At 59.9% G+C, this 14060-nt stretch overlaps 1 protein-coding gene and 1 long non-coding RNA gene across 9 annotated transcripts in view; one reads left to right on the forward strand and one right to left on the reverse strand.

Moving 5' to 3' along the window:
* ATP6V1C2 (ATPase H+ transporting V1 subunit C2) overlaps nucleotides 1-14060 on the reverse strand; it is a 52864-nt gene that overhangs the window by 429 nt on the left and 38375 nt on the right. For 3 of the 8 annotated variants that reach the window (XM_045884081.3, XM_064571815.1, XM_045884084.3), the window contains 5 exons: nucleotides 13186-13277; nucleotides 10791-10889; nucleotides 10148-10216; nucleotides 8284-8376; nucleotides 7159-8173 (listed from right to left, as the gene is read on the reverse strand). In XM_045884081.3, the coding sequence (XP_045740037.2) occupies nucleotides 7477-8173; nucleotides 8284-8376; nucleotides 10148-10216; nucleotides 10791-10889; nucleotides 13186-13277 (1050 nt within the window). In that variant the 3' untranslated portion in view covers nucleotides 7159-7476. Of the gene's footprint in view, nucleotides 1-120; nucleotides 316-4618; nucleotides 4717-5345; nucleotides 5714-7158; nucleotides 8174-8283; nucleotides 8377-10147; nucleotides 10217-10790; nucleotides 10890-13185; nucleotides 13278-14060 lie in introns of those variants that run through there. The other 5 variants (XR_010405390.1, XM_045884083.3, XM_045884088.3 and 2 more) reach the window with 5 other exon arrangements.
* LOC135361703 (uncharacterized) lies at nucleotides 8288-11934 on the forward strand. Its single transcript, XR_010405391.1, has 3 exons — nucleotides 8288-8423; nucleotides 11318-11551; nucleotides 11798-11934. It is a non-coding gene; the product is annotated as an uncharacterized LOC135361703 (long non-coding RNA).

A 14060-nucleotide genomic window follows, 5' to 3' on the forward strand; every position in this document is an offset into this window, starting at 1 on the left:
TTTGTGAAACGTAGATCTTCTTAACAATCTGGCAATTTCCATTTTCGGAAAGTGCCTCCCACGTGGAGAGGCTGACGGCCATGCAGAAACCCAGCTATTTCTGTCGGATTCTCTACCTACATCCAGTATACTTGCAGCTGCTACTTGATCCAGGTGTCTGAAGACGGAGTTCAGAACCTCCCTTAAACGTTTGGTGGATGACTTCTTATGAGGCTGGAGGAGAACCGCCTGGAAGTTCACCGGTAGTCCGTACCTTCCCAGACAGACAAAACGTGCGAATGAGTTACTTCAGATGCAAATGTGGGTAAAATAACCCTGACGAGAAACAGAGGAAGTTCTAGTAAGAAAAAGGCCTTGGTGAGCATAGCTTAAGAAAATGAAACTCAGTTGAACGGAATGTCTAGGGTCAGAGGTTAGACTAATTGGATTTTTCTGGATAGGAACAGCTCTAGTAGAACATGCTAACCAGCCATTTCTGGCCGTTAATGGCGCGGTGTCTGCTCAAAATACCAAGGTCTGTTGGATCTGCAGGAAGGACGACCTGTGAAGGAGGCTGCTTGTCACCACGTGCGTACTGCTTTCACTATAAATCAAGCCTACGACCTGCTTAGTCCTGTGCCTTTGGAGGGCTCTGGGCGAGCAGAACCCCGATTTCAGAGCCCCGCCAAAATAGTCTTCCCAAGAGGCAAGTGCCAGAGAAGCTGGCCGGTGCTGATGGGGATGGCAGCACGTGGGCTAGCTCACGGGGGACGGGGATGGCCCAGCCCGTGGCCTCATCTCTCCTTTGCTCCCCTTACCATCAAAGCTCTGGTATTCCCTGGGGAAGATGGGCAGAGGGGCTGTCGCCATCTTTCCCTGAATGAGCAGCTTCCCTCCGGACTCCCTACCCCAACTCCCAGTGCTTTCCACATCCTCGACTTCGCCCAGACCATTCCCTCCACCTATGGGCCACAGCCCGGGCGACCTGGACGCTAAGGGCGGGCATTCCAGCTCCCGGGCCATCACTGCCATCCCTGCTTTGTCCTCCGACCCGGTCATTCCACCACAGTCACTGCCCAGCTGCTCTGGAAGACGGTTTATCCTCCCTCACGAGGATCCCCGTGTTGAGAGCTCTCCTGCCTTTCCAGGCCTGGGAGCTGCTTCAGGGCAGAGGCGCGGGGCCGTTCTGCCCCTGGTCCTGGAGAGCAAGCGGCCCTCCTTCAATGCTTCGTACATGCTGGCTCAATGCCCCTGGCCCCCTCATCAAGCCTCCAGGCCCTTGGCCCCTTAGCCCACTCTGGAATTGAGGGCTTTTCACGTTCTTCCTCTGCAGACCCTTCCAGTCCTTACCCTGCGAACCCCTCCTCTGGATCAATTTAAAGGAACGCCTTCTGTTGTGCTCAGAACATGCCTTCCAGGAACAGCTGAGTCTGTTCTGCTCGTTCTCAAGGCTGCCCCCCCATGGTGCTCCCTCTTGGATCGCTCAGTAGAGGACCCTCCTCCTCCCTGATTGCTGAGGTCACCTGGTGGGGAGCCCTCACCTGCAGCCCCCACACCGGGACCACTGTAGCCACCCCAGCCCCACCCCCCGGGGCTGCAAGGTCCCTCAGGTTTCTCAACTACTGCCCCCTTCCCTTTAACATATCACCATCTTGCCCTGCCTAAAATGAACTTCCTCGGCTCCTCCCTAAGGCTCTCATTCCAAACCTGAGAGTATCCAGTGTCCTGTGTCACCCAGTCATCCTTCAGCCATCACACTGGGGCTTGTCCCACCAATGACCTCACGGCCCATTTGCAGGGACACATAAATCCTTAGGCTTCCACTCCCTTTGACTCGTCAGCCACTCCGTCCTCCTGCCTCGATCTCCTCATGGGCTTTTCTGCCTCCACCCCTTGTATGTTGGAGGTCCCCCAAGGCGCCCCTTCAGTACGTTCCCTCTATACGACTCTCTCTAAATGAATGCACCCGCAGAGCCACCATTAGGGTTCCCTAACGTCTGTTCCCCACTAACACCTCTCCCAGGAGCCCGACTAACCAGCTAGCTACCTGGCCGGCTCGCTCTCATCCCAGATGACTGAAGCCCCTGGTTCCCTTCACCCTGAAGGCCAACTAGCACTTCCTCAGCTGAGGGCGGGGTCCACTTCACTTTGGTTTTATTGAGTCCACGAACAGTTAGCATCCACTCTGTCCAACTCTGGGCTGAGTGACCGAGGTAGCGAGCAAGTCGGCCCCAGCCCCCACACAGGCGGGAAGAACAAACCAGCCTGGCGAGGAGGAGGACAGCACCAAGTGCCAACTGGGGGTCAAAGGAACAGGCAAGCAAATGAACTTCACCGTCTGTCTGCGCTAACAAACTTGCTGGTTCATCTGTTTTCTTGGACTATGATCTCTCCATACAATAGAATATGGAAAAGCCATTAAAAAGGATCAGGTAGGGGCAACTGGGTGGCTCAGTCGTTAAGTGACTGCCTTCAGCTCAGGTCATGATCCCGGGGTCCTGGGATCGAGCCCCGCATCGGGCTCCCTGCTTAGTGGGGAGCCTGCTTCTCCCTCTCCCACTCCCCCTGCTTGTGTTCCCTCTCTCGCTGTGTCTCTCTCTGTCAAATAAATAAAATCTTTAAAAAAAAGGATCAGGTAGCTCCATACACACTGGTAAGAACTGAAAGCAGATGAAAAAAGCACGCCGCAGAACGTTAAGGATAAATGGGCTAAGAAGAGCCTTGAAACCATTAACTGTGATTATCTGTGGGCAGGGGGACTGTGAGGAACTTCCTCCACAGTATATATTTCTGAACTTCAGTTTGTTTTTAACAGTGTTCATATATTACAACTGTATTCAGGAAAAATACAGACACAGTAAGAAAAAGTCCTACACTGATAGTCTGGTAAAGAATTATTTCTACAGGGGCGCCTGGGTGGCTCAGTCGGTTAGGTGTCTGCCTTTGATTCAGGTCATGATCCTCGGACGCTGGGCTTGAGCCCCGTGTCAGGCTCCCTGCTCTCTCTCCCTCTGACTGCCACTCCCCCCTGCTTGTGCTGTCCGTCAAATAAATAAAACCTTTTTTTAAAAAAAAAGAATTATTTCTATATGACTTTTAGGGGAAATAGTTTTATCCAGCTTAAGATATTAAGGATATCTATCTATACCTCTCTTGAGCAAATGGGAAGCCACACTATTGGGCCCGAGAACCACTGAATTTTGAGGCAAGCAGGTCAGTCTGGGGCCCGTCGACACTACGGACGTCTGGAACACTCCAGGGTAGCGTGAGTACACCCTGCAACACCGGGCCACAATCCATGCCATTCCAGGCCTCTGAGACGGGCGGGGAGGATGAGGAGCCACGGTGAGATCTGATCCGTGTCTGGACAAAACCACACCTGGCAGCCACCATATTGTTTGGACAAAACCGTGCCTGGCAGCCACCAGTTTAAACAAAACCACACTGGCAGCCATGTGGAGGACGAGAGCCTGTGGCAACAGCTGGGCCAGTGAGGCGGGAGACGGAGGTGAGAGAGAAAGCGGAGGCAGGATGGATGGCGCGTCCAGGGCGCTGTGGGGCGCAGGGAGTGGGGGAGGTAAGCGGGGATGAGGGAGCAGAGCGTCCGAGCCCCGAGGTTTGGGGCCTGGGGACAGGAAGGACATGAGGCCACTGGCATTAAGAGGGCAGCCAGAGGAAGAGGTTGGGAGGGAAGAGGAGCCGGATGTGTCCAGCGAGCGGCAGGACCGGGAGATGCAGGAAGCACAGGCAGAGAAAGGAAAGCAGGAACGGGCCTCCAGGTGGGGGGCCGCCGTGCAGGCAGGGGAAGGGGCTGGGGAGAGCGCTCCAGAGGCTCGGAGGGCCAGGGAAGCACCGGAGCCTGCGGGCCAGAGCGGGCCAAGAAGCAGGGGCGGAAGCTTCTGGAAAAAGTGTGTCCAGCCAGCCGTGTGCGGTGCTACCAAGATCCACCCCCAGAGCTCATGACACGGGGCATCTTCAAAACCCAGGAGAAAAGCAGGCTTCAAAAAGTATTTCCTGTATAATTCCATTTTCATAAAAATTTAGTAAAAAATAGGCGTAGCTGTAAACTAGAAAAAAAAGCAAAACACAAAGGAACAAAAACTCCCGAAGGGGTTCACGCCCGCGTGTAAGCCAGCCGCGCTCTCTCTCGCTGTTCAAAGTACAGGTGATTTTTACTCACTGTTGGTGCTTATTTATAGTTTCCTAATTCTCCACAGCGAACCCATTTCACTTTTGTTAAAAACAAGGCATAATTTTTGTCGTCGTTAGTTCGCGCTCTGGTTTAGGTTTTAGTGTTTGTGTTGCCTTGGGCCTCCGAGGTCAAGGACAGTGCCGGTATTTCTTCCAGGAGTCGCACAGAACCTGCTGGAGAGGGCAGGCCCCCCGCCCCAGGCCCGGCAGGGGACGGAGGCAGCGCACAGGACCGCAGGCCGCCGCGCGCAGCGAGGGCTTGGGCGACTCCGAAGTCCCAAGCATGTCGCCCAGAGCCAGGAGCAGCGCGGGGACAGGGCAGGAGGGCCCGGCCCAGAGGAAGGGGGCTGGACGGGGCAGGCGGCGGTCCCGGGGGGGCCCCCCCCAGCTGGCCGCTCCCCCCGCCCCCCCAGCAGGACAGCCCGGGCTGGGCCCGGCCGCCACGCACCTGAGCACGGACTCCACAAACACCCTGAGCGCCTTGATGTGGATCCAGGCAATGAAGGCTTCGCTGAAGTTCACCTTGAGCCAGCGCAGCAGCGGGCCCTGCGGAGACAGGAGAGCGGGTGATGCCTGCTGGCAGCCCCGCCGGACGCCAGGCAAGGACGACACGGCTTTTGACAGAGCAAGCCTTGCGCGGGGACACGGCCGGCGGCCAGCGGAAGCAGCGAGTCGGTTGGCCCACGTCCTCCAGGGCGCCCGGGGCCCGGCAAGCTCAGCGGGCCAGCCACCCGGCACATGCGCGGGGCCACCAGAGCCCGGGCGGCGGGGGGCGGGGGGCGGCTGGGCAGCCCCTGACCCCCGGGCCGCGGGCGGACAGCGGACAGCGGACAGGCTTCCCTCCGACGCCAGCTCCGAGGAACGCGTCGCACACACCCCCCCCCGTTCTAGCATCATCCCCCAGCTGCCGCTTCCGGGGGGCTCCGCCGAGCCCACCTCACAAGGCCGCAGCCCCTCGGGGCCGCGGCAGCTGTCACGAATGCTGGTGTGGCCGGTCCTCGGGGGGCGGGGGGGCCGGAGTCCTGCAGCGAGGGCTCTGAGCCCCCACCGACACGTCCGCCTGCCCGCAGAGGTCAGGGGTGGGTCCAGCCAGGGCAGCCCGGGGGCTGGGGAGAGCCGAGCTGCCCGACCGCCGCCACCCAGCAGGGCCTGCCCCCGTCACCAGCTGCAGCCACCTCCAGGCAGGGCAGAGGCACCCTGGCCAACAAGCACCGTCCACTGCCGGGCGCGGGGAGCAGCTCCAAAGACGCCCTGCGGGTGAGGAGGGAGGCCGGATCCTGGGCTCCTTGATTTAAGCCCTCCAAAGCCACACTGCGTACGGAAAAGGCAAGGCGCCGTTTTCTCGGGGATGCCCGCGCCGGCGAGGACATGCGAGCGGGGCCCCGGGGCTGCGGGGTGCTCTTACCTCTCCCTCGCCCTCACTCTCTCTCTCTCTGTCCGTCTGCCCCGCAGCGGGCCTAGCGGGGTTACCTAGCGGGGTTACCTTAACCTTGCGGTCCGGGAAGGTGGATGATCCCTTTTTAAGAGCAACACAGGAAGTTTGCTAAAGGCACAGAAATGATTTATTAATCTCTCAGCAAACAGGCATCACAACGAACAGAAGTAACTCGCGTCGCCGGAAAAGCGCGTGAAGGCGAGCTGGGAATGCCGGCCCGCCCTCGGGACTCGCGTGCGGCCTGCACTGGAGGTGGATGGGGGGCGCTCAGGTGTCCGGGCCCCCTCCTGCAGCGACAGAGCCGGCCGCTGACGGCGGGGTCAGCTCCCGCTTCCGTCCCCCTGCCTGGCCTCGGTCCGCACCTCCCCTCCACGGGCGGACAGGACAGGGACCGTCCCCGGGAGGCAGCTGTTAGCGGAAACGGCTGTGCCCGCGGGGCGCGTCTCCACCCCGTCCGGCCACGGGGGGCCCCGCGGCACCCATGGAAGCTCCGTACAGAGAATGAGCCAGGCACGCCGGTAGGACCTACCATCCTTTATCCGCCGCCTCTGCAGACGGGGAGAAAGCACAGGAAAATCCCACCCTGTGCTGTCCAAGGGAGCCGAGCCCCCAGGACCTAGCCTGTCCCCTCGGGGTGACGAGGACCAAAGACGGCGCGGGATGCTGGCCACGCCCACTGCCCCACAAGCTAAAGGGGAAAGAGGTGTCTCGGAAGCCAGGGTATGGCTGCCCCCGGCTGACCCCCGCTCGGTGGCTGACCCCGCCCAGCGGCACACAGCCCGAGCCTCGCAAGGAGCTAAATGGTTCCGAGTTCGTGCGTCTCCTCTGGAGCTCCACTTGCCCTCCACAGAGACCCTGGAAGGGCTCCCGGGGCAGCGTGGGGGTGCAGAAGCCTACACCTTGTAAGGAAGTGGCAACCTGAGCCCCAGGCGGCAGGTGTCGAGCTCTTGTGTGTCACCTGGATCCTCAGGGGGTCTGTACCAGCGCCGAGGCCAGTGCCAAAGGCACGACCTGACCACCCGTCCTGCGGGCAGGGCCTCCCGCCCGGACATTTGTCAAAGCTGCCACTGTCTAGCCCCCCACCCAGAGACACTGGGTAGGGGGCCCGGGGCCAGGACCGAAGCCAGCAGGGACGAGGCTAGAGAGACCACTGAGCGCTCCTGGGTGATGAGGGTTTGGGGCGAGCTAAGGCCAAGGAGAAAAACCCTTGGGTTTTGCGGCTCTTGTTGGTGAACCCCTTCCCTGCCTGGGTGTGCGGGGCCTGAGGCCTCGGGGCCCAGCGCCGCCTCAGCTCTTTGTCTCAGGAAGAGCCCTCAACCCAAAGCCCGGCAGACTGAGGATCAGAAACGGGTGTGTTCACTTGGCATGCACACACTCACGTCCACACACACACACATGCTTGGGGGCGGGGCTAACCCCCCCACAGGCACTATTACATGATGAGCTCCTGTCTCGTCCTCAGAGGGGACGGGCCCGTCCAGTGGGGCTTTGGGAACCCCGTTTTGCGGAACCCCATACTGCTGCTCACTTCTGAGGGGGCGAGGCTTGCCTGGAGTCCCTGTGGAAAGGCCACTGACCAGAGAGGTCGAGCCGGACGTGCCCATTCCGCCAGCCCGGCGTCAGAGAAGACCCGGGGCCAACACTCGGCCACACGGGAGGTACTTCTTGCTCTTCACCTAAGCACAGACTTACAGCTTTATGTTCACACACCGGCTTTCCTCCAAAAGGCCTGAAGTACACTCTACTCATTCTTCCCTTCCTCTCTACACTAGAGGCCGAACTGGAAGTTTCTGAGAACCCTCCCCAGTGGGGGTGGGGGGCAGAGGGGCCCTGAAGACGTTCCACCAGGGGGGCCCCTGGAGCCACCCGGCTTAGGCTTCTCCGTAGCAGGAAGGGGCCCATCCCGCGGAGCAGAGTGGCTCTCCCCAGGCTACCCCGTTCACATGCCCAGACTCAAAGCCTGGCTTGCTCCCTCGTGAGCTCAGCTGCCCGTGCACGCGGAAGGTTTCCGAGTGGTTGTTGCCAGAAACCTCAAGGATAAGCCCCCACTCTTTGCTAAAAGCGTAGGGGGAATAAATACAGGTGCTGACGACAGAAGCCATCCCATCGCGCCTGGGGAACCACACTGCTGAGGCCAGCAAGGTGACTGAGGGGACAGGGCTGCCCACGCTCGGCACAGGGACCCCCGCCTGGATCCCTACCTGCCCTGCCCCAGTCTCCTCGTCCTGGGGGAAATGCTCCCTGACCTCCCAGAGCCTCAGTTTCTCAGCTGCACAGTGGGGCTTGGAGTCCCCTCCTGGAGGGGCGCTGCCAGGACTCGGGAGCTCTCCTAGGGAAGGCGCCCCTGGGTGCCCCTCTCCCTTCCCCAGCCCCGCTCTGGCAGCTCCAGGGGAACACAGGTTCCCGGGCCACATGGCCCCCAAGGGAGGGGGGTGCTCTTGCATGAAGCCCGCCCGCCTGTGCAGTTTACTCACATACTGTTGCTTCTTATCAGACAGCAACCTGCTCATCTCTTCCCTTTCCCTTTTAATTTCTTTCTCATCATAGTAAAATTCACGGACAGTGAACCTTAAAACAAGCAAATGAGAGGCTTTCACCAGGAAGCTTCCAGACGGAGCAGAGACCCCTCCAGCTGAGACAGCCCAAACCCGGAGGAGTCTACCACGGCCAGCCCTTACTTGTTCTCTCTGGCTTTGGTTTTGAAATCCTCGATCACTTTTCGAAACAGGGTCACCGTGAAGAGGCCGCCCTCGTTGTCCTCGGCAATCAGTCTGGTGGAGAGAAGCATCTGTTCACCGGGAGCCTCCGCACACCCGAGGTCAGAGCTGGGCCGGAGAGGCCTGTTCCGTCTCCCTGGGGAGGTGGGTCCCCGCACAGGGGCAGCTCCGTCCCCATCAGCCCAGTGGCCCCACCAGCACCCGAGGGCAGGGAACCGGACACCCCTTATGACTTCCTGACTCCGGGCCGGGTGGTCTCTACCACCTGCTATTGCTCCTTCCATTTCCCCTCCAGGCTGAGGCCTCGGGGGCCTCTGGGTGATCTACACGCAGGCCCTCAAGGTGCAGAGACCCCCAGTTTGGCTCCAGTTTGAGAGATGCCTGAGCGATCGAGCTACTCCCGAAGGCGCACAGGGCCTCAGGGGGCGCTGTCCCAAGACAGGGCCCACCGGAGCCAGTGGTCAGCGTCTTTGAGTCAGCCCTTTTGGCCAGAAGACCTAAGGGAAGCCCTTCGCCAAGCCCGGGCAGGTCTCATGGGCATGCTGGCCAGGTCCCCTTTCCTGTCACTCAGAGCCCCCCCTGCCCCGCCGCAATCAACACTGAGGTGGCCTCTGTGGAGGGGTCCCCCAGCACGTGGCCACAGAAAGCCAGTGTGGCAGAGCGTTGGTGGCCTCTGCCAGGCTGTCGGGTTTGGAGGACCTGCCCATCTGCCCATCTGCCCATCTGTCTGCCTTCCTCCTCTCCCTGCAGACGCCCCTGGCTTCTTCCTCTGGCCTCCCCTCATGACCCCAGGCTCTGGCTCTCCAGTTCCCTGCACCCCTCAGTGTAGCTCCTGATTGCCATCTCCTGTGAGCTGTGACCCTGGAAGAGCCTCCCCGGCAGGAGGTGGGCCTCGGAGCCGAGAGGGGCGTGGGCAGGCCCGCCCTCACCCTACGCCCTGTGTGCTGGGAAGCAGACGACTGGCGAAGCTGGCCCAGTCTCATCGCCCAATCTTTTTAAATTACAAACTATTCCAGACATACGAGAAGGTATAGGGTATAACGAATACTATGCATTGGCCGCCCCACTTAAGACCTAAAGCCATTTGCACACCATAGAAGCCCCGTGCTCGTCCCTGGCTGCGTGTCGCTCCCTGGCCTGATCCCCCAAACAGCCCCTCGACTCTCCTGTGCGCCTGCACGTGCCCAGATCACGTGGGGTTTAGTTCGGTCCGTTTCTCGACCTCAGATAAATGGCTTCACGCCGGGTGTACTTCTCAGCCACTGGCTTTTCCTGCTCCGCACCAAACCGTGAGACCCACCCCTGCCGCGGCGTGCAGCCCCGACGTGCTGGTGTCCCCATGTGCTGGTGGGCCCACGTGCATGGTCTTCACGGTTTGACTGTATTCCTGTATCCCTTCTCCTGCCACTTTCCCAGCCCTCCCCGGCCACTCCTGCTCTGACCCCAGTAGGCCAGCCGCTGAGATGGACTCCGCTCCCCCCCTGCCCCCCAGCTGCCCCCCAGCTGCTCATGCTCTGTGGCCATCAGAGATCAGAGTCAGGCCCCTGCTTGACCCTCAGATGGGAAAGCATCGACCTGAGCTGAGAAAGCAGAGCAGAGCGTGGTGAGGGGGATCCCTGCAGGCATGCAGCCAGAGGGGGCTTCCTGGAAGAGGGGGAAGCGAAGCGGCGTTCGAAAAGATAGAGGGAGTCTAGCACGTGGCTGGGGGTGTGACTATAAAGGAACTCCAGGCTGAGGGACTCTGGTGAGCGCCAAGTGGGCAGGGCTGAGGGTCCCTGCGTTCCCAGAGCATGTTTGGTGCCTGGGTGCCAAGCTGGGGTCTTACTTAGTCGACCGAGGGACCACCATGTCCGAGAGGGATTCGTAGGTTTTTTGCCATTTTGTGTAGCTTGGTCTGCAAGAATACAGAATCATTCAGTGATTTCTGAAGAATGGCTGGGGGTGTTCCGAGTGTTTAGGACGCTGTACACCCCTTTTCCCAAGGGACTGAGATGAGCAGGACTGGGCCAGAGAGCCCCAAACACCCCAAGGCCCTGCCATGGGCACTGGGCACCGCCTCCCCAGCCCAGTCCTGGACCCAGTCTCCCCACAAGGGCCCCGGACGCCACAGCGGGCCCATGTGAAGGGTTCAGCCAGAGATGTGTGTTGGAGCTTTCTAGTCCTGACCCTGTGTGGCCTTGGAGAAGCCAACTGACTTCTCTGGCCTCTGGACAAGGGATTAACAGCCACCCCCGGTTTGCTGTGAGTGAAATGAGCTCCTAAGGCTGGTGGCACCCAGCAGCTGCTCAAGAAATGGCAGCTTCTGTCACTGCTTTACCCCACAGACACTGTCACCCTGCTCCTGTTCCTGCCCCCGGGGTCCAGGCCATGGAGGGCCCCCTTTCTCTCTGCTGGGCCGGGCCACTTTCCTTCCATGATCACCAACACAGGCTGAGGCCCCCCGCCACCCCCTTTCCTGGGCCACTTACTTGGGGACGATGACCAGAAGTGTGATTAGATACTCGGAACCCAACACGAAGTCTTCTTTGCTCACGATATTGCTCAATGTCCGAGTGAAGAGGTTTCCCCTGAATCCATGTGGGACAAAGGGGGTGGGATCAGCAGAAAGGCAGAGGGAGGCCTCGTGGGCCTGGGCATTTGGGACACACGGACCCCCGCACAAACACAACACACAGGCCCTGGGTCAGGAGGACAGGCAGGAAACACGAAGGCTCGTATGTCCCCCCAGAGTGGCAGATCCCTGGGCTGAGTGTGCCCCCGACCCCCTAGTTCTGGGTGGCTGGAGCTGCTGCGGCTAGCAGGGCCGGAGGCCCCCTCACCAGTCCCCCGAGGGGCGCCGGAATCCAACACCGCCATCACCTGCGCTGCCCCTGGGACTGCTGGGAGGGGACTGTGGGTGGCAGGCAGCTTGAGTTACTCAAGTGTCAACACTCGGGCTGTCCTGGGGCGGAGACGGGCCCAGAAAGAGCTCCGTTTCACTTTTCACACCTCCCAGGTCCAGCCGCCAGGGGACATTCACCTGCAATCGCTTGCTTCATGCCCAGTGGAACTCGGGCTCCAGACAGGTCATGGTATTTTTAGCACATGGTTCAAGGCTATTGCAGCAGCAGATGGGCCAAGGGACAGCTCGGAGACCATCTGTAGCCTGGGCGCCCTGGCCACGGTTATCAGCTGATGTATTAGCTCTGGCGAACGGCTCTCAAGCACTCGGCCAAGGCCAAGGCCTCAGGTAACACGCCACCTCCAGCCTCACCTCTCCCACCTGTGCCTTCACTGCTAAGGCCCTTAGGACCCTTTCCAAAGGCACAAGGCCTGTGCCCCCTACCTCGTTACCGTTCCGCCGTCGGGTCTGCTCTGTCTGGTTTATGCCTGCACTCCTAGCACAAAGCAGATTCTCCGTAGATATTTGTTGAGTGAGTCACTGTGAGCTCCCCGAGTGCAGAAATTACACTGTCCTCTGCTTTGTTACCTTTAGGGCCTGGCATAAAGCCTGAGAGTGTAGTAGGTGCTTAATACACGTTTATCGGAAGAAGAATAACGAACAAAGGAGGCAGGAACAGCTTCCCCCCATCCCCCTTCACTCAGGGGAGTGATCAATAGATCAGCACTGCGGTCAATCAGCCGCTGAGCTTCTTCATCAGCTGACCGACGAGGCCGGACCAGATGTCTGCTCAAGCCCCAAACGATTCTCAAGGAGTCCACAAGTCGGTGATGCGACAAGTAGATGGCCCAGCAGGTAAATGGTCAATGCCACCACGGATCTAAGCCAAGGTCACCGTTTAGGGCACTCTCTTCCACCGGCACCCCGCCCTTCGCCCATCTCCTTCCTTCGTAGGGCCAAGGATGAGGCGAAACTCAGGTGATGCCCATTTAGTTCTGATGCCAAGTCACGCCACCAATAATGACTATTTCTAGTTGAAGTGCATCTTTCCCTTTTTGGTTTTAAAGTCTACGTACTATAAGCTTCTTTCGCAAGAAGCCAGCTGGCCCAGGGACCATCCCAAGGGAGAGGCGGAAAAGGGGAGGGAAGGTGAGCTACTCAGAGGGACAGCTGATTCTGAAGTCCCCTGGGCACTGCCCTTCTTTGGAGGATCTTCAGACAACTGCCAACAGAATCAGAGCCAGAACCTGGGGAGACTGGGAGGATCCTCCATGCCAACTCAGTCCTACTCAGGAGCACCTTCCAGACTCCCTGGCGGGAGCTCAACTGGCCTTTCCTGACATGCCTCCCACAACGAGGCACTCACTACCTCACAAGAGAGCTGCTGCCATCATGACACTAGGTTTCTGCTTTCCTCCAGACACCTCCCACCATCTTGGTGACTGGTGGCTGGTGGGCCATGCGGTCTGCTCCGTCTCTCACGTGGAGGTCCTTTAGTTGAATGAAGAAGGCACCAGAGTCCCTGTGGTTGCTCTGCTCTGGGCTGCGGCACCCACTGCCCCTGGGGGGCCCTCACAAAGGGCCAGGCTCTACCAGTCAGGCCCCCTCTGCCTATGCGAGAGGGTCCTCTGTAAAGCTCCCCGGGGGAAAGGTCTTGGGACCCACCCCAGCTGTTCTCAGTAACCTGGGGCGGTTGGGAGAGGGAGGGAAGGGGGCGAGGGGCAGCATGGTATTCCTCTCTGGGTCCAGGCAGGGAGGTGCCATCACCCCTGCTTGGGCCTTGCCACCCGGTCATAGGCACCAAGGCCTCCCCGCCCAGCACGCAGCTCCCAAGAGGCAGGAGTGCCTCGGCATCTGCCTGGTTGGCTGGCTGGCTCTCTGGCTCTCTCTCAACCCAGGCACAGACCGGGTTCCCCCAGTGATGTGAAAGGCACACTCCGGCCCCCGCCCGGCCCCGGCAGTGCAGAAACTCGGATACTCACATGGATTTCTTCTCCAGGTTCTCCAGGTTCGTCTTCAGAGTGTTGTAGGTGGCTGTTCGGGATTTCAGGTCAGTCTCGATCTGTGCCAGTTGCTATTTGGAAAAGCAAAAGAGGTGGCCGAACTCTTCAAAATGGCCCTAAACTGTTGACAGCATACTTCGGAATAAGGAATCATCAGGGCTGCCCACCGGTCAGGAATGCTCCGTTTTCTTCCCACGGCTCTCGCACACGCCAGTGGGTGGCCCTACAGTAGCCTGCAGGGAGCAGGGGAGAGCTTCACAGCCCCACTTTGCAGATACCGCAGCCCGAGACAGGCATGGCTGTTCTAGGATCACTCAGTGAGGTGCATCTTCTGATCGCGAGCCCTTCTCGCACTGCCAGGCCAGCCCAGCTGACCCCATCCTGGCTTGAGGGGGGACCACTGTGGCACGACCCTGCCAATGCCCGGTCCCAGGCTCAGCTGGGCCCCACAGCCCCTTCCCACAGGAAGGGGTAGGTAGGTAGGAAGGTTCCTTTCGGCTTGGACGCAGGTCATGGGCCTGGCACGAAGGAGATCCCCTGTTCTCGAGTTTCAGGGAGGGCGTCCCAGAGCCCCACCTGCAGCGGGCCCAGGCGGACATGTCGTGGAAAGAGGGGAAACAGGACAAGCCCGGGCCCACGGCCTAGCTCTCTGGCTGCCTGGCCTCAGTGGCCCCATCTGCGTGGCCAGGGGGGTAATTAATGTCCTCCCCAAGGGCTCGAAACAGAGAAAGGCAAATGCCCACCACGGCCTACCTCGCCGGAAGCCCTCAAAACACAGCCCCTGCCCCCCAGGGCTCACACTTGGGCAGTGGAGCCCATCAGTCCAGAACTGGTTCAACAAAGGGGGGCACCCC

Source organism: Mirounga angustirostris, unplaced genomic scaffold (assembly GCF_029215605.1).
Source record: "Mirounga angustirostris isolate CCGP_5_RB_7025 unplaced genomic scaffold, mMirAng1.0.hap1 SCAF_10, whole genome shotgun sequence".
In the NCBI taxonomy this organism is placed as follows: Eukaryota; Metazoa; Chordata; class Mammalia; order Carnivora; family Phocidae; genus Mirounga; species Mirounga angustirostris.